This window comes from Chenopodium album, chromosome 24 (assembly GCF_948465745.1).
Source record: "Chenopodium album chromosome 24, dcCheAlbu1.1, whole genome shotgun sequence".
NCBI classification, from domain to species: domain Eukaryota; kingdom Viridiplantae; phylum Streptophyta; class Magnoliopsida; order Caryophyllales; family Amaranthaceae; genus Chenopodium; species Chenopodium album.
In genome coordinates this window covers 38,390,517-38,410,429 of record NC_137857.1, presented here as the reverse complement: position 1 = coordinate 38,410,429, position 19,913 = coordinate 38,390,517, and the positions used below count along the sequence as shown (strand labels likewise).

Sequence of the window (19,913 nt, the reverse complement as noted above, 5' to 3'; positions counted from 1 at the left end):
GAACATATTGCATAGCTACAAACCCAAGAAGCATATTTTGATTTGAAGTGTAGCTTTTAACCAAAAAATATAAATTTAACCAAGAAAACAGTAACTATTGATTAGAAATTCATATATTCAAGTATTTACTAGATAATTTATGCAATTATTTCAACTTTTCAATAACTTAAATATGGAGTATATCATATTTACGTATATATTTAGGTATTCTCAAGAAAATTACAAACAAGCAAGAATGAATTTCCAAACGAACTGTTAGCAGGCCTAAATGAGTCGATACATAGTTACTTGAGTTAGGGCCTGTTCACATTTACTGAACTGAGCTGAACTGAATTGAACTGATTGGAGCTGAACTGAACGGAATATTTTATGAGAGAAGAAAATTAGGAGCTACACTAAACTGAACTGATTGGAGCTGAACTGAACTGAAATTAAGTATATGTGAACAGGCCCTTAGACTTGTTTAGTAACCGTCCTAAGACTCCTAACCGAGCCTAAACATCCATACACAAGGTCATATAGCGAGTTAGTGCAAGATTTGACCAAATTTTAACTAGACTTAATTTACATTCCTACGTCGGCTACGTGACTGTGAGATGACAATTGAAGAGGGGATTCTCTCAAATCAGTCCTATGAGATTTGACCCCTAGACCTTAGGGATACGAGGTGGAGCAAATGTCATTACTCCATTACCTCAACCTCAGTTTGCGACTTGATTAACCTTGCAAGATAATCAAGGAAATAAACTCGTACTCGGTATTCTTTTTACCCCGTATTTGTTTTTCATAACGAGAAGAACAGAATTGAGAGGGAAGTGGGAAGTCAAGACTTGAAGAGTAGCAGCAAAGTGGCAATGGCGATGACCTCACCGACGGCGTACCTCGCAATCGCATTCTTCCTCTCTCTCTCTTCACCTCTCTTCTCCTCTTCCAATGCTGCCACTGTTGATCTCACTCATCCTCAATTTCAAAATCACCAAATTTGCTCAAATTCTGACACTAATTTGGAATGCGAAATCCAGGATATGAAGCTCAAAATTGCTCGATTAGGTATCTCTTCTCGATTTCTTCGTAATTTAACAATTTTCTTCAGTGCTGATTATTACAGTGTAATTTCGACTATATATATGTGTTTTTGATTGAGATTAATCTGAAAATTTTCCGTAACTTTGATTTGATTTGTGAGTAATTATAAATTATTGAAAATATGTGCATTATTGATTGAATTGGTGTTGTTAAATGGCATAGTAAATCGCAATGTAATGTACAAGTACTTCGTAAATTGGCTTATAATTGAAAATTGATTCTTAATAGTGATATTTGATGTTGCAGTCATATTGTAAAATGATTTAATTTCTTGCAACAGAAGAAAATTGAGAAATGACTAAGATTTTGAGTAGAAAGTAGAATAAGAATAGCTAAATTCTCTTGTAATTTGGCGTTTATGCTGATTTCTGATTACTTTGCTTGAATAACAGCTGACATTTGTCTGCAATTTTGTCGATTCTAAAACTGATTTGAATCCAAATGAGCAATGTTAAATTGATGATATAATTACTCCGTAATAAAATTATGTAGTCGTATATGATGATTCAAAATTCTCTGTGTTTCTTTTTCCTGTTATTACAAACCATTGATAATATTTTGCTAGACTGATAGAATAGATAAACCTGCTGATTGTCTTGGTTCAAGGCTTTAACCAAAGATGGTTTGAAACGGATTATAGAAGGCCGCAATCTTTTTGCAAATTGCGTTGATAAGGCTTATCTCTTTTCCTCAGCTTAAAGTTTGAATAGATTAAATCTGTTGTGCCTTTTTGTGTGCTGATTTATTATGTTTTTCTTATGTTTGTGGTCACTTTGTTACATTGGTATATAAATTATTGCAAAACTTGGAATTTTCATCATTTATCGTTGTTTTAACTTTTAAGTTCAAATTTGCTTGACAATTTGGTTATTATTCCTTGCAGTCATTTTAATTACTCCAGATATTTGTCGTTAAAGATATCTACTCATCTATGTTGTGGATCAATATTGCTACAGAACATTTAAGTGAGATGACTGGCCAAGAACTTGACAGTAAAAGCCTTCTCATTGGGAATTGTGAGATGAAAATTGAGGAGCTTAGCCGTACTATACAACACCTGGAGTCTGATTTGTCCAACTTAAAGGTCAGCAGCTTCGTACCTTTTTCCATGATCTGGAAGTTGTCAGTTGTCATTCCCTTTGCTCCAAAATAAATGTTGTGTTAGATTGTTAGCCACTTAGCCAATCTTTTGATCCAAATGTTTGTTACTTTACAGTCTACAATGCATCGTTACATGTGATTTTTTATTTAACATCAATAGAAGATTGTAGGTCATTTCATGATATCAATGTAATATTAGACACCACTTTATCATGCTAATGCATTTTTAACTAGATTGAACTGTATTCCTTACAAGTGTATGAGATTAGAGGAGTATATCATTTACACATCTGCATTATTGAGTTTGATTGGCTATACAAATATAGATATACCCATGTTGTCTTTGCGAAGTTAGGAGGAAAGGGGAAAAGAGGTGAGAAAGCCATGATACGCCAATACAAATGTTTATAATGTGATAACACTTGTATAAGTTTTTATGATTTCGTAATATGCTACATCAAGTTCACATGATTTGTGAACTTACCCATGCGCCATGCCTAACCAAATTAAAGTGCCTGAAGTGATAATTATTCTAGAGACTTTCCAACTATGTTGATGAGCTCGTTAACATTGCAAAGAGCTTCTTGATATTTCGATGATTGAATGGCATCTAATAATCAAGTTCAGGCGCATTTAAAATTAGAACTATCAGGGGATTGAAAACTAAGCTTATTTTCATAACTGTTCTAGCTACAGCTTCAACAAATTAAAGTGGAAGGATCAATATGCAGCTTAGCAGTATCTTGTTGGATTAGTACTTTTACTTGTAGCTTGTTTCCTCTGCCTTGGCTTGGTCATTTACAGTGATTAGCTAGCCATATCTTCTAGATTGCTCTTTTTTTACGGAGCTTTTCAGCTATAGTCTTAGCTTTCTATGTTTTCACTGCTTTTGGTTCTCATGGTTGGCACCTTAGCTGTGAAAGAAATATTTCCAGGAAATGGATTGCTTCCATCTGTGTTATACCTTGGCTGTGGATGGCAAAAAGGTGACTTTTGTATGGAAGATGCTCTCCTACATTTTTGGAGTGACTGGTGTTATTCTTCTACTTTTAGAGTTCTCCTTCTAGAGAGAATGAATACATTTGATATTTTTATTTCCCTCAAGTTAATTCATAAAAATTAAATCGCATCACTGTGAACGTAATTGTGTGCATATTTTAAAAGCTAATATTGACATTAGCGCTTTAGGATTGAGCATTATAGTATATCGTAAATATATATGGTAAAGTTTTCCAAATAATTTAAAAGAGTAAACCTACTTACATCTCCAAGAAGAAGACAAGGAAAACAAAATCCTATTGTGCTTTTTTCATTTACACTGTCTGTAATGCAATCAAATTATCATATACCATCTCAACCAGCCTTCTTTATTTCAGCAATGGGTTGTCAATTTAGCTATGTCAACTATTGACTAGAGAATGAATATTAGTTATGCTAATAAAATCTGCAAGTACATAAATGGATTCATTTTTATGCACATCCCAGTGTATATTCTTGGTTGTTTTCTGCACATATCATCCACAGACCAAACAAGAACGACACAAATGTTCCAACAAAAATCAAGACTGTTTGCTCTGTAGATAAAGTGATTTTCTCTTGTAACAAATTGATGCATTTTTACCACTAGTTCATTATGCAAGTGTTTTTGGATGTGGGTTATCTGTTAATGAGGCTGGACAGTGGTTCAAGGGTCTCAGTTATCATGTATGATTGATAGAGGCGGCAAAATTTTCATGCGAGCCAGGATTTTTGTACCCTCCAAAATTTGAGTGTGAAAGTTGTTTTGATGGGATAGACTATAGAGCCCTGATAGCGAGAGAAAGGCAAAATGCCAAGAGCATGAAACCTAATAGAGAATGTATTTTAGTCATGATAATAAAATCTACAGTACATAAAGTGGGTTCGTTTTTATGCATATCCAAATGTGTATTCTTGGTTGTTTTCTGCACATGTCATCCTTCATTGTTTAGTTGATATAAAAGATCGTTATGAGTGTTGACTATTTTTTTGGCATAAAACTTTGCCGAATAATTATGACCTATGGAAGCCTTTATTTGTTTCATTTTGTCTTATGTGATTCAATGTTTACTAATTCGTACTGTATTAATGATAAAATAAGCTGGTAGCATTGGTGTTCGGATGGGTGTAAAGTTTATCATCTTTACTCATTTTGTAAGATTTTTTGCAGGATGCGCCAGACTATGAGGAAATGATAAAGTTGCTTGAAGAACAGGTATGCTAAAGTTTTTTGGTTTGGTGCCTTTTATATTGGTTTTTCCTTTTAATGATTTATTGAAAACATTGAAAGGGAATAAATTCCACTACATTTATTCACTTGGGCATCCTTAGGTACGAGAGTTGGAGGCTGTCGTGAGAAGAAATGACTTGAACATCAGTCAATTGAAAGTCAGGGTTAAGGATGACAAGAGATTAGTGGAATCGCTTGCTTCAAAAGTTGAATTGGTAAGGCATAAGCTAGAACAGAGTAATTTCATCAATGCATGCAACTGAAATGTTCTCTGAGACTGTATAGTCACTTTTGTAAAAGTAAAAATTCCGTCTGTCACATTGACATGAAAAGTTCATCCCGAGTAAGTCATATGCAGGTTTTATAGAATGAAAGCAAAGTTAAGAAGAAAATTTAATGAACAGTACTGCCCAATCTAGCAAGTAAGTCTTATTGATTTTCACATAATACAAAATGCTTAAAACACTAGTATTTTCTGCCTGCAAATTGTCGTACATTCCATGTGTGCCAACAGGATCTGATTTAATTTTAATTGTTTTTCTAGCATGCTGCCCATGCAAGATATTATACAGTTTGTTTGTGACCTCTTAGGTTCTTATTGATGGTATATTCCAAAATACTTGTCAGTATCCTAAAGTTACAATGCTTCTGAGATTGTCCTCCTTTCGTAAATCATGTATGGAGTATATGCCTTGTTGTTACTGATTAACTGTTGAAATTGTTACGCTATTATCGTACATTTCCTGGGTGCCAACAGGTTTTTTGTTCGTGTTTTTAGTAAACAGTATGCCGTATCAGCTATTTCATTCCTAGCCTCATCTAATGAGCTCTGTTTCACAGATGGCAAAAATCGTCCCAGAACTCTGGTTTCATGTTCAAAAGCTTGAACAGGCTCGCGAAGTCATAGAAGTATCTCTCACCTACTGAAGTCAATGCTTTCTGCTCACTATTATCTTTTATGCTGCCTACTGAGTTTATAACTTTTGGCAGAGAAGAACAGGGGAGCTACGACGGCACTTACGCAATGAAAGATGTTTATTCTTTAAGGTTGTAGCTATGCACGTTTTTGAACTTTTTGTTTGATTCTTTCTCCCCCTCCCCACCCCCCTTCCTCTTTTCTGTGAAAGTTTTATATGTTAAATGTGTAGTGCTTAGTGATTTAAATGGCAGCTTCCCTTTGACTACTACTATATGTTTTACATGTTTTACATTTCCTTAGTTAACCTTTCTGCATCTCTTGTAGTTTATTAACAAATTACCTGGTAGAAGATATCATGATATGCTAGTTGCCTACTCTTCAGAAGCTATAAACCTACTAAGAAGATCATATACAGCTATCAAAAAGTATCACCATCAGGTTTGTCATCTCTTATTCACTCTGTGGCCCCCTTTTTTTCCCCCTTTTTTGTTTGGGGGTGCGGGTTGGGAAGGGTGGGGAGGAGATCTTTCGGAATTGCTTGTTGATGCTTTGGCGTGAGTGTTTTTTTTTTTTTTTTTTTTTTTTTTTTTTTTTTTTGTTAAAATATGCCTTGATTTGTTTGCTTCTATAAATAAATTTAATCATCAATATAGTTGATGGAAATCAATTCGATCAATCAAAAGTTACTTAGTTCAATCAAACAAAATTCATACGAGAATAGCAGATCTTACATGGGAACTAGTTACATTGTGTGATCTCCGGGCTAATTTCCTGAGGTTTTGACCTAGCCTATTCCATGATTTTATTTCACTCAAGATCAATATAACATCTTGCTTGTTGGTGGAGATAGCTAACACATTGTTAGTGAAGCATGTTTATCTTGTTCTTTGTTTATGTTCCTTGCATCTGTCACAACAGCAATCCTTAAAGCTAAACTACTTGTTTGTGGACTTATAATGACTCAACTTACATAGCTTTTCCTTGCTATCATTCACAAACATCTCTTGTACAGTTTCCCTAGAAAGATAATGCAAGGCAAGCCCTTTGTCACAAAATTCAAGAGGTGATTAGGATTTTTGGCTAGCAATTTCTTCACTGCAGGTACCTCTGCCTGCTGATAATGATTCAAATTTAGCATTTTCAGAATATTTATTCATATCAAGCCATAGGGACATGGTTTACCTAAAACATAGTACCCCTATTAAGCATAATTTATTTTTTCTGTAGGACCTAAACCATGTGGCCTGGTGTTGGGAGTAGTATCTTACAATCTTACATCCAACTTTCATCTTGAAATGAGGATTTGATTCTTATTTGATGTGGGGATATTTCCCCAATCTTTTACTCCCCAGTTCCCACCTCATGACATCAGATGTCGTCCTAGTTCCTACTTTATCTCTTAATTTTTGGTCATCTATTTTGATTTTCGACAGTACAGAGAATGAAATGCAAAACAAGTAAACTAGAAAAAGGTGTGACATAGCTCCAATCACTCTTCTAGTACTTATCAACATAGCTCCCTTGATTTTCTCTAACTACAGTAATTTGGACCCTCTGCTCTGCTATTTTATTTACCCTTTAGTCTGGCAGAAGCTATTATAACAGTTTTTCATTATAAGTGAGACAATATCTCATCTTTTCAATGATAGGTGAGCTCACCAAATGGACTTGCTATGACTTTTAAGTGCAATAGTCTCTTAAATAGCAATGTCGGATTAGAGGCTTATCTCTTATGAAGTATGTTATAGTCTGCCAAATCACTAAAGCTTTATGGCCTATCATTTAGCAAGGCATGATCAAAGAATTACTAGATTGGTTTTTATTGAGCTATACATCAAAGTATGTAACTTTTGATCTGGTTGAAGCTTACATCTCATAATAAGGCAATATGAGCTAATGTGATTTATGTCCAAAATTAAAATTATGCATGAAAAGCATGCTGTGTTTGACATTAGATTGAATAATTGAACTCTGATATATTTCAGGCTTTCTTGTTGGGTTTAGGATACTAATGAATTCTGGGTTCTGGTTTGAGGCTAGTTCTGTCACTCTATGCTTCTGTCACATATTGTGTATAATGGTGATAAAGTAGTAAAGTCAATGTTGATGAGATTTGACCAGAAAATCAGATTCAGCTTATTATTCTGTAATGGAGGAAAATTCACTATGCTTTTTCTCTTGCCTATTTGGATCCTTATTCAGGGATTTTACGCTCTTGGCAGTTGTTAGACAGTAGCCAGGCACGCTTATAGCCTTAGCGTGATGTATACCTGAACTGTGCATGCTTTCCTACTGCTTTCTTGACATTGAGCTTAACGTATACTATATATAGTTGTGTGCTTATTGCTAATAGATATGCTTATAGTTGCAAGGTTTTATCAGACAAAAGATGGAGATAAATGATTTTACTGCTGTTTTTGCCAGTGAAGAGTTGGTGTTCTATCTGGTAAGTTAACATACTTTACTAATGGACTCTTAATAAACAAGTCGTCTCATAATTGAACTGATATTTTTGAGTTGACTTATTCCAGGTGTCTGTTGTATTTGTATTTCCTACCATTCTTGCTCTGAGATGGTTGTTATCAGTGTTTTTCTCTCTGGTAAGTTTATGACGAGCCTGGATTTTTACAATTCTTTCTCGTGATTGAGCTGAAGCAAATCTCGAGTTTGCTTATCGACTTATCGTAGGCATCTTCTGTGGCTGTTTTCCTGCTTACACTTGCCTTGAGCGTGTTGTCGTTGGTGCCCTTTCTGGTAAGTCAAATGTGGATCTTCTTGTCTGGTGAATACTCTCTCGTAAAGTCATAATTAAGCTGGAAGCTGATCTTAAGTTGGATTTAATACAGGTTTCTGCTCTAGCTGTTTTCTACCTCTTGTTTGCTTTGAGATGATTGTTGTCACACTGACAATAACTAAGAACAATGCACATACAAAAGAACCCTAGAAGAAATGAGACAGTTTTGGCGTTGATAATACGTGATTCAGGATTATAGATTGTAGGCTAAATATATCATTACTGCTATACGCGAAATTTTAGAGTAACAATGTTAATGTGCAGACTATTACAGATTGTGCAGTGTTTTGCAAAACATGTTCTCGTGATTATCATATTGTGGCGGTTGTCTTCAGTTTGTCTCAGCGCATGGAACACGAGTAACATTACTAGGAGGAAGCCTTTTGCAAGCTTATTAGTTATTAGATAAGAAAGCTGCGAAAAAGAAAAATATGGATTATGTCAGTCTGTTCGGCTTGCCTTTTCACTTTTCTTCTTGTTTCAGGTATCATTCTTTTTACGGTTTCTTCAACCCTCCTGGGCTATTGAAGAAATCTAATTAATGAAAAGCTTCAACAAATTTTACTTGGTCCTTTAGTGATCTATCCAAGTTTTTAGTTCAAAATATGAAGTACTTATAAGCGTGCAAGTTTAGTAAGCACTAGCTCAATATCAAGCTTATTAGAATTTAGAAGACCCTATTCAATTCAATCAAGTATAAAAAAGTATCTGACATGTTTGGGGTAAGAAATTTCAGACATAAGGACAATGAAATGTGGACGCAAATGAGACGGAACGACACTAATGGAACACATTCCTAATTTTAGAATACTCTACTCGAATTGCAACTATATCGTAAAAATACTTATGCATACATTTTAAGCTAACTTGATTGTCAATCTTGTTAAAATGGTATTTGAAGTCTATTTGTAGCACATATTCTTCTTTATGTTTAATTAATTTCTACATTTTCTATGGTTTTGTGGTTAAAGATGATTGAAGCATCTAAGTGAGCATCGAAGTATAATGTAAGGATTTCATGCCCTCATCTAAATGTCGAGTGTCCAACATGGATACAAAATAGAGTCGAAATAACATACTTTGACATGACACAATGTATAGTATTAGCACGACATACATATCAAGTAGTACGGGCCGGGCTTGGCTTATCCAACCATAAGACATACACGGTGGCCACGACTGCGCGAGGCATAGCCCAAAGCCATCTTACACTTAACTAATGAGTAATGACTACAAGATTAGACGTATGGAACAAAAAATTCAAACCAATACTCTCACTTACTACTTTCATTCTAGCTATCTTTCAAAACAACAAAAATGGAGGATACAACATGGGAGCAAAAAATTGTAGCCCTAACACACATCTTAACAAACCCAACAACAAACCCATCACTCCATTCTCAATACTTGATTGCTAACCAAATCCCCTGTTATCTAAACTGGGATTACCCACCTTTACTCTGCCCCAAATACCAAAACAACCCAACATTCAACTTTAAATGGAGTTTCTCTCTCTTCCTTAAAAGATTAAGGGCACCCCCTATTTCTTGGAGGTCAAAGTGCCCTTACAGTCAACCCCCACCTCTGATTTTGGCCAAAGGAGTTGAAGAAGCTAAATGGGATGATGAAAGTAAAAGATTGTATTTCAGGAAAAGATTGTTTAGAAAGAAGATATTGAGTGAAGTTAATCCTTTGATTCCAATTTTGGTTCCTAATATCTTGTTGGTTTGGGTCCTCTTTTGGGGTCCGATTCCTCTCGATGATCCTTGAAGGTGTTTGATAATGTTGGTTGATGAAACTTTTTTTTTTTTTTTTCCCTTTGTTTTTGTGTATGTGGTGGAGAAAGTCTCTTGATTATGTTGATAATGTTGAGTTGTTGACAACTTGCACATTTCAATGCATGAGGACTCTATCTAGAAGGAATAATAACAATATTTATGTTTTTAATCAAGTAATTAGTTTTTCAAATATGTTTACAAGTTGGTCTCTATCAAATTCCATTTCACAAACTTTTAAATAAAACGGATGTTCAGTAAATTACTGAACATCTGTTATAAAGTGACAATAAAATGTGCAAAAGTTACACTAAAACGCACAAAAGTTACCGTGACATATATAAGAGTTATTTATGTTCCATTGATAAATTTGATAAAAGTGACACTAAATTTGACAAAAGTGTACCCGATGTACAATAAATTACTAAAAATTGGGTGTATACAAAAGTTTTCCATTGTATTTTATCGGTTATTTCTTCATCATAGTTACCGAGTTACGTAAATGTTAGGCCATTGTATTGAATTAAATTTCTTATCATAAACACATACCAAAATGACCGAAGCCCAATAGTCACCACTCCTTTTTCTTTACTAAACAATTTAACTCACTTTCCTCTTAATTAGCCCATTAGCACCTCATTACTCATTAAGTCATTAGTCATTTGTGGGATGTGCCAAATTCCTAAACAATTGAACCGAATATACAGTTTATCGTTTATGCAGGCAACTGAACCAAACTACTAGGATTAGGAACGAATTATTGAGAGGTATCTTGTGTACATAAAAATTATGCCTTAATTATTATTAAGAAGAGATATCATGCATGTATCTCTTGGTATCTTGGTCATTGTGATATCATAAGTTAATATTGTGTGAATACCATTGATATTATTCTTAGTAATCGTAAATGTGTATCTTAATAACTTCATACAATCTTAGTGATTATTATGATATACTAAAACTCCTATTGTATTATTTGATAGATATAATCAAGCTTTCGGTCAAAGGGCAAATTCTAAGATAAGTTTTTTTTTTTTTTTTTTTGAGTTGATCTTTATTCTAAGATAAGTTATTTTGTCTATTTGTGCACATTTATCATGAACGGTTACGCCGTTCCATTATTCTCTAATCATGACTTACACAGCGGAGCTTTGAAAACGGGTTTTCTTGAAAACCAACCTCAATTCTACCATATTTGTATACAAGTAACAAGCAATCAAAATAAAGCTTTTTTAAGGGTCTGTTCTGATTTACTGAATTGAATATTTTATGAGAGTAGTCAATTAGGAACTGAACTGCAGAAGAGAACATGCCCTAACTCTACAAGATATTAATCCCAAACTTTGGCGATTGTTGTATACTTGAAACAACTAGAAATGCTGTTGTCAAAAAAAAAAAAAAAAAGAAACAACTAGAAATAATATGATAGGTTGAATCAACATCACCAAAATCACTTTTTATTAGGGGGCTAGGGGCTCTCTTATAGGAAAAGTACGAAAAAGTACTGCAATTTCACTTTGTATTAATCTTCTTTGTATGTTAAGCAACAAATTAATGCAATCATACCCTCCGCTCATCACGCAAGAACTTTGCACACAATCCAAGACAAGAAAAATAAGAGGTTGGTTGTGCAAAGGGTTAGTAAAAGTTAGTAACCCTCTATAATTTGGGTCATCAATCACACATATATATTTTTTGTCCACCGAATAAAAAATAAATCACTCCTTCATTCAAGCAGAGAAATATTTCAAAAAGGAAAGACTTTTTTAGCATTGAGTAGTAATGATAATTTAATTAGTAATGATGAATTAATTTTCAATACTACTAATAAATATAGTATATCTTGTATATAAGTAATCTTGTATAGTTTAGTATTGTTTTGACAATGACTAAAGTAAATCGTTTTGTTTAATACTTCCATGCATTCATTATTTGTTGGTTAGTTAAAAGCTGTTGAAAGATTAGGTTTTGAAATATTGCATTGTTGAAGGGTTGATGAACTAAAATCTGATAAACACACATGACACTGTACTGTGATAGTCCAATATATCTAAATCCCATGGTATGGTACATGTCAAGCTAATTACTCCGTAAAATATATTTGTGTTGATATAAATTCGTACTCTTACCTTTTGCGCTACATAATTTTTTATGTGAAATAAAAAGCACTGCCACCGATCCAATAATAAAAAGCTACTCTAATGGCAAGCTAATTGTCAAATTAGTTTGCCATGCTACCTAAGATTGCAAAGCTATTATTCCTTCTAGCTAATTCATACCACAATGGTTAGGCTAATTAACATTTAGATTTTTCAGTTTTATTTTTTAAATAATTAGTATTTTACTAGAGACAATTATTTCTAAGCTAATTAGCTTAGCTAAGCTAATTTGCTTGGCATTAGCTTGACCAAGCTAATTATTAAATATACTCCAATGGTTGGGCTATTAGCTTGAAAATTATTTAAATTGCAAGCTAGTCCCTAAAAGCAACCATTGGAAGTAGTGATATCTTGATTAATATTATGGTGTAGATAATGGATTGTTTTTTATTTTTTACAAGGTAGTAAATGGATTATTAATGACTTCGCTGTCCGTTAATTAATGGGCCATTATAAGTAGTGACTTTTATTTTATGGAGATAACATATGATCGAGAGTTATTGGCGCACCCATCCACTATTCTTAGCACTCATTGGGAAAATGTTGGTACGTGGAGTATGCCTAATTCCATAACACCATGCTTTATGTGTACTCAATATTCAACGCCTTATTTATTTGGTAGTCCGATTTTTACCTGCTCAGCTCTGTTTTTTCCTCAATAACAGAACAAAAAGAGGACAGAAAATGTTGAAATCAATGATGTAATTTCATACTCGTACTAGTATAATATAGAGTCTATATCACTTTTCTCATGTGTTTGTCAATCCACAATTCACGCATTATGGATTTTTTATTTTTTAAAAAAGTGGTACTTAAAGTAATTATTTGTCCTTGGAAGGTTTTAATAAGCTATATTAAAAATATTTTAAAATGGTTCATTATTAGAGATAATTTCTACTACTCGGATAATGTTGCGGAAATTGCCATAATTAAGATGTGTGAAAAAGTTATGTATATTGTAAATGTCAACTAGCTTAGTTGCTTAAAGTTTAAGGGGTGATACATACTCAAAGCATGAAATCGAATTATTTCTACGGGCCTGTTCTCATCCATTTATTTTCAGTTGAGTTCAGCTCTAATAAGTTCAGTTCAGCTCCTAATTTCCTTCTCTTATAAAATATTCATTTAAGTTTAGTGCAGTTCAGTTCAGCTCTAATAAGTTCAGTTCAGTTCTATTCAGTTCAGTCAATGAGAACAGGCCCCAAATCATTGCCTTTGTGGCTCATTTATACGAAATCACGGAGTACCATAAACTAGGGATGTTTAACAATAAGACTTAACAAATCAACGCTGTATACTCGCCAACTCATATTATCAACCATAAATTCCCACAATGAATATGATTTGCAAATGCAGGATCAAGAATGATACATTGATCCTTACAAGTAATTTTTAATCCTATGAGTAGAAAGACAATTAATGATTTCCATTTTGGCATATACTTGTATGGAACCCTATATACATAGACCAATACACTACGTGCATTATTCTATTCTCTCCAAAAAAGGACAAAAACAATTCTTATGTTGGTTTAACTTATGTGTATAGATTATCTTACTTCATTATACTAACCAAGAAAGGACATACACTATACTTGATGTACACAATGCTCAATGTTCGTAACGTAATAATCAATTCCGGAAAAACTAATTAGAATTGTAATTTATACTTATTACGTTGGTTGTTATAGTTTGCATTGCCATAGCGTATGGGGCTAGCCATCATTAACAATTAATAGGAGTCGTTTAGTTAGCCTTTTAGTTATGTATAATTGGGTAATACAAAGTAAGATAACGCATATACTGTATTCAATATGAATGAAACAGAATCACAAGAACACTTTAAAAATATTATGAAAAGAAATGTATTTTCTAATTTAAAGAACTTTCTTCATATTTATTTCTTCATATTTATATAAAAATTATGTTTGTGTCACAAAAAAAAAAAAAAAAGTTTGTCAAAAATATTCTTGAAAGATTCTACCAAGTACCAATGAGGAAATTTACTTTGTTTATGCACCATTGCACTAATATTTTAGTAGAATAGATTGGAAAAGATAGTGTTCTTAAGTTGAATATACAATATTATTCATTTAGCCAAATATACAAATAAAGAAAATTGTTTATACTTTAATTTTTACTTAGGGCATGTAGTGATGATACAATAGGATGTGGGAGGGATGAGTTTGGTTTAACTTTTCCTGTTGCTAATTAGCTAGCCTTGTCAGGGTAAAACTTTAAAAGATTAGTAAATTAGTACAAAAGTAGCTTAACTACTGAAAGTAATTATGCAAACCAAGTGAATAAGTGATGGGCTTTGCAGGGTTAAGCGCATGAGTCACGTGACTTTCATTTCATACCCAACATTATAAATTATTTTCTACCACTAGTTAAGTCACCAAAGAACAACTCTAATCGGCTAATATACCGGATTGATTACCGGGTATCTTAATATATTATACGGAGTATCAGATATTAAGATATCGGATAGCTAAATGGTTAACACAATCCTCAAATCAAATTCTCACAATCAATTATATTGGCTATCAAATTAAGTAGAGATAATTCATGAATATATATTTTAACACAATTAGAGGATCCTTTTTTATTAAATTCCTATATTTGTCAATTCCTAAAGATATCCACCAATTAAATTTGATTGTTGGATATTGACTTTTTTACTTTACTTGTTTTTATTTGAAATTTGAGCACAATAACCATAAACCAAAGAGAAAACTTTCCAGTACAGTAAATTATTTTTTTTTCAAATTATTTGATAAATTGATTTTTAAGTGAACCGAAAAGCCACATTGCAAACATGTATTTTGGCTGATATATGAAAATACAAAAAACAATTAAGAAAATCTACCAAAAAAAAGCCATTTATCAATTTATGTACTAACCAATTACTTTCATTCAAATTTAACTTTATCACCATCTCAGTCTCAACGTAAGCCATTAAAACACAATTAATACTCATCATCAGTCAGTCATAGTTAGATTAAAATTCACTTAATTATTATATATAAATATATAATAAGACTTAATAACACTACTAATAAAGTTTTTTTTTTTTTTTTTTTTAAAAAAAATCCATTATTCTTGTATGAAATGGAGAAAAATTTTAAGCATGCTCGCAATCATGACCCATTTTGTCTTCCCAAATGGACAAATTATATTGAAGACAGATCTTACCCACCCAATTTTAGGGAAAAAAAGAAAAAGAAAAAAAAAAAAAAAATTGTACAAAAAGAAAAAGACAACCAAAAAAAAAGAATAAAAAGGAAAAAAGAAAAAGTGTAAACTAAGGCTCTATATAAAGGGCTTTTAGACCATCAAAGTCTTATTAAGCCACTAAACCCTACTTCTTCTCAATTTTGAGCCACTTTCACTCATGGCTTCCTCACCAAAATTTGTGTGCCTCTTTTTTCTTCTTACAATCTTAGTTTGCTCAATCCAAACCTATGCTAGAGATAGCCAATTCTTTAGCAAGGTTACTCGAAACCGCGACGATGCCACCACCACCACAACCATCAACCCAAACACTAACAACAATTATTTCACCACCAACAACAAAGTAGATGATTTTGTACCATTAAACAAGCAAGAAAAGAAAGATGAACAACCCGTTTTCCTCCCACAAACCTCCGAAACCGGTTACGGCCTATACGGGCACGAAACCGGCCTAGATGCCCCTTCTACCACCACCACCACCACCCCAAATACCTTGTACAACATGGATGAAAACAACAACCAAAAGTACGAGAATTTCAACAACTACTACAAGAACAGCAACAATGAAAATAATTATGAGAAGAATTACACACCCGAGTTGAAGGGTTTATCCGGTACTACCTACACCGAAAAGACTCCAATGTCATACAACAATTTTAACGATGAAGGTAAGTACTACGAAAACAACAACAACAATGAAAATAATTTCAATTTCATGAACAACAACAATGAGTATCAACATGAGAAGAATTACGAGCCGGAGTCGAAAGGATTGAGTTACAACAACGGTAAGTACTATGGTGCATCATTTAGGTACAATAACGGTGCGGTGGAGAAACAAGGAATGAGTGATACAAGGTTCGTTGAAAATGGAAAGTATTTCTATGATGTTAATGCTGAAAATAATAATAATGGTGGAAAATATTACTACGATGTTGATAATGTTGAGAATAAGTATACTAATGGAAACAAAGAGACTAATTATTACGAAGATGTTTACAACAACAACAGGTTCTTCAATGGAAATGGCATGCAAGAGGAGTTTGATTTTGATCAACCTTAATTAGATTAGATTATATTATAAAGTATGATTTAATCTTCTTTACATGGATGGTTAAGGTTTATGTTTATGTATGTTATTTGGGGTTAATTAAGCATAGATGATATGATACTTTTTTTTATATATAATTATGGAGCTTATTGTAAGATTATGAAAATTATGTTGGTCTTTATTTAAGTTTTTCCATGTTTTGTGGGTTGTGGATAGTTTATTTCATGCTGAAACAAAGTTGAGTGTGAAAGTGAAAGTGAAGTTGTATGGTTTAAATATTTTAATTAATGTATATTTTTGTTCAAAATATGTTGTTGCTCTTCTTTTTATGTACTTAGCCATATAGTCAAGATAATCTTACTTTAGAAAAAATAAGGGAAAAAAAGTCATGAAAGTTTGTGGCATATAAAAAAGTAATGACTAGCTACTTGACTAGTATGTACTAAGCTAGCTTTGTACCATAATGAATTTGTTTAATGTTGAATTTTCCGACTCTATGCCTAAGTATTAGACGTACACGGTACACGTATGGCTTTACCTTTTATAATTCTCACGAATATGCGATGTTGAGTTACTCATCCATATTTGGCACTTTGGTGAAGTATTGAATTTTATGTGGGCATGGAGTAGTAGGAATGATGAATCCATTTGGTAATATTATTATGTTATACTCAAAGAAAGTAATTATAATGGTAGTTGTGTGATTAAGGCAAAAGCAATAGTAGAAATTGATTGCTTTGATATTTCAACGAACCAAATCACATCTTCAAATGGCAAAATGGAATACTGTTATATTTCATCCAATAAAAGTAGGAAGCTAATAATAAGAAATCATCTTATTTTGGTTACAAAATATTATGAGTCTTCCTTACGTGATCATGAATCTTGATAATATTCTTACGACTTTTTACAGTACAAATTATATCTTATAAATTTTATATTAGGAAAATATAAATTAATGTTTTTATTGTGTATGTGTTTAAAAGTTTATATGAAATCTTTTATGTTTAGAAAAGTGTGAAAATAATCAGAAATTCCTATATTAAGAATTGTGATCTTCAAAATAATTTCTAGACTATTTTAATTGCTTATGAAATATATAATGTTCTAATATCTCTAATTAAAAAAGTGAAATTTATTGTTGGCGTACATTAAAGAAAATATTGATAATTGATATTGACATATTGTTGATGTACACTAAAATTTTGTACACAAAAAAGCTTGAGCAGTATTGATAATTGATGTTTGTATGTAATAACTCTAGTTTATTTTCTATTTTTTTTCTTTTGATACATTAGGAATCCCCCTCGTGAAGAGGGCTTCCTAATGAGTATTTAATTTTTCTTATCTATTTTTTTTTTTTTCCAAAAGAATGTATTGATAATTGATTAATTGATCAATGTTTAATCAAAATTCTTATGGAGTACAAGTTAGTGCATAAAAAACATATAACATGCAATACTTGACTAAAGATAATATCGTGTTTGCAGCAATGTCAAAATTACTCACTAATGAACCTTGCACTAGTTGTCCCCCACTATTTATGCAATGGGCAAAATTATGTACAGATGTACTCCGTGCCTCCGTAACATGTTTGTATGCCAAATTGGACTGTTTAAAATACTTGCATGGTGGGGCTTTGAATTTTTTTTTATATACATTCGAATGTTAGTGTATTCAAGGTAATTTTTGCTAAATTAATAATTAAATAAATAATACGAAGTAGTAATCATCAAAATGAACAAAATATATCATATGTCTAGATGTATATAAAAAGGCTATCCGGCTGTGCCTATGTATAAGAAATTTAAAAAATAAAGTATTAATAAAATGTTTTCATTAATTACACTAATTTGTGCATGATTTTGTCATTCATTTCTGAACTAATATGTAGGGCCTGTTCTCATTGACTGAACTCAGCTGAACTGAACTTAAATGTGAACTGAACTTAAATGAATATTTTATAAGAGAAAAAAATTAGGAGCCGAACTGAACTGAACTGAACTGAATTTCAACGTATGAGAACAAGCTCGTAGTATCAAATAAGAAAAGATATTTAATGCATATTTGTAACTCTAAAGGCTATATATAACATTAGGGTCTGTTCTCTTCAACTTATTTTCAATTTTCTCCTCCCATAAATTAATATTTAGTTTAGTAGATCAAAACAGGCCCTTAATGCATTACTCATAAAAAAAATATCCGAGTTGAAAACAAATTTCGCCTAAATCTACTGTAGAGTATTCTTTATAACTCTCTTTAAAACAGAAAACAACAAAATGTCAATACGGTCCACCTCATGCTCCAAAGTTTAAAAAATCCGATTAAAATATCATCTCTAATTAACTTCATTGTGATTTAAGGAACATAGCAAATTCCCTACAATGGTCAATGTGGGGATTTATCTTTAATCCCCGTGATTGGCGGACCAACTTTTAAACTGTCCTTTTGACTTACAATCAAAAATATTCTTTTGTTTACTTGCATAACACATTGCATTTGATAAAGACGAGTTGGGGGAAGGACCCTAATATTGGTCACCTAAGCTAGTTTCCACTTCTTCTTATTTATTTATTTATTTAATTATATATTTAATTATTTAGTATTATTTTTTATTTGGGGGAGGGAGGATCCTAAGAAAGGGAGGTATGTGTATGTCAATGACTATATAATTAAAGGTGCCATATCCTTATTAGTGAGTAGTGAGTACGTACTATATGAGTTGTGCTTTACATAATTAGTCAATGTCCCTCACCACTATTATTAATTTTGTTGTCTAAGCAATTTGATGCATAGCATAATTATGATACTCCTTGTTTGTTTCTTCTCTTACAATTTATCTTTCGTTGATATATATGTAGGTTAGGCATTGTTTGGGAATCTATTGTTGGTTGTATGCTATTGATTGATTCACAATTTCACATGATTTGTTTGATCAACTGATAGTAACGGCAATATTGTATGGGTTATTTAGCTTTAGTTGTTATCATACAAGTAATTTAGTTATTTGATTTGGTATTTCATATGATCAATGGTGATTGTTATTGTTTATGTATATAATACAAACAATGTTAAATTTTGAAATAATATGAAATGTCACAAGTGGATTTACAATGGGTTTCAACACTCTCCATTACTTGTGAGTGTCCTAGAAATTCAGAGTTAACTGATGGAAAGACCATATCAATAATCCTCTTAGGGGCTGGACATTCTGTCAAGGTAAATCTTTATCGAGTAGGTATTAAATACCCTATTTAGAAGAGATCAAGAGACCCATAAACATGCTGGACTCTAATACCATGTTAAACTTTGAGTGATTATGAAATGGGTCTGGACAACCGAACAATGAGGAGGAGAGTTTAGTCCACAAATACAACCCAAGAAGATTCCATATACTAAAAGGGTAAAACCAATTGGTTTTTTTTTTTAGGTGTTCCACCCAGTTCACCATTTGGGCTAATCCGGATTCGGGATCAGCTCTGGATGATTAGGTTCCAGTCCCAATGTAGAACACTCACAAGTGGATTTCAATGGGTTTCAACAAACA

At 32.5% G+C, this 19,913-nt stretch overlaps 3 protein-coding genes across 3 annotated transcripts; all 3 read left to right on the top strand.

Annotated features, from left to right (window-relative positions):
• Window positions 1-813: 813 nt before the first annotated feature.
• Window positions 814-8,537, top strand: LOC145612534 (uncharacterized). The gene is made up of 11 exons (XM_081667887.1): window positions 814-1,050; window positions 2,043-2,170; window positions 4,376-4,420; window positions 4,537-4,650; window positions 5,276-5,344; window positions 5,426-5,482; window positions 5,679-5,792; window positions 7,720-7,800; window positions 7,886-7,954; window positions 8,043-8,108; window positions 8,201-8,537. The coding sequence occupies exons 1-11, from the start codon at window positions 855-857 to the stop codon at window positions 8,243-8,245; spliced, it is 984 nt and encodes a 327-aa protein (XP_081524013.1). The 5' UTR covers window positions 814-854; the 3' UTR covers window positions 8,246-8,537.
• A 928-nt stretch (window positions 8,538-9,465) lies between these two features.
• LOC145611046 (uncharacterized) lies at window positions 9,466-9,918 on the top strand. The gene has a single exon (XM_081666282.1). The coding sequence runs from the start codon at window positions 9,466-9,468 to the stop codon at window positions 9,916-9,918; it is 453 nt and encodes a 150-aa protein (XP_081522408.1).
• A 5,557-nt stretch (window positions 9,919-15,475) lies between these two features.
• On the top strand, window positions 15,476-16,378 carry LOC145611045 (uncharacterized). Its single transcript, XM_081666281.1, has 2 exons — window positions 15,476-15,983; window positions 16,086-16,378. The coding sequence occupies exons 1-2, from the start codon at window positions 15,476-15,478 to the stop codon at window positions 16,376-16,378; spliced, it is 801 nt and encodes a 266-aa protein (XP_081522407.1).
• Window positions 16,379-19,913: the final 3,535 nt, after the last annotated feature.

What these genes read in the sequence shown, in the direction of transcription:
- LOC145612534 (XM_081667887.1), top strand. Translation starts at nt 855, where the DNA reads ATGGCGATGACCTCACCGACGGCGTACCTCGCAATCGCATTCTTCCTC. An exon ending in GCTCAAAATTGCTCGATTAG is followed by an intron (nt 1,051 to 2,042) that starts GTATCTCTTCTC and finishes ATATTGCTACAG; the next exon opens with AACATTTAAGTGAGATGACT. An exon ending in TAAAGTTGCTTGAAGAACAG is followed by an intron (nt 4,421 to 4,536) that starts GTATGCTAAAGT and finishes GGGCATCCTTAG; the next exon opens with GTACGAGAGTTGGAGGCTGT.
- LOC145611046 (XM_081666282.1), top strand. Translation starts at nt 9,466, where the DNA reads ATGGAGGATACAACATGGGAGCAAAAAATTGTAGCCCTAACACACATC.
- LOC145611045 (XM_081666281.1), top strand. Translation starts at nt 15,476, where the DNA reads ATGGCTTCCTCACCAAAATTTGTGTGCCTCTTTTTTCTTCTTACAATC. An exon ending in CAACAATTTTAACGATGAAG is followed by an intron (nt 15,984 to 16,085) that starts GTAAGTACTACG and finishes CGGAGTCGAAAG; the next exon opens with GATTGAGTTACAACAACGGT.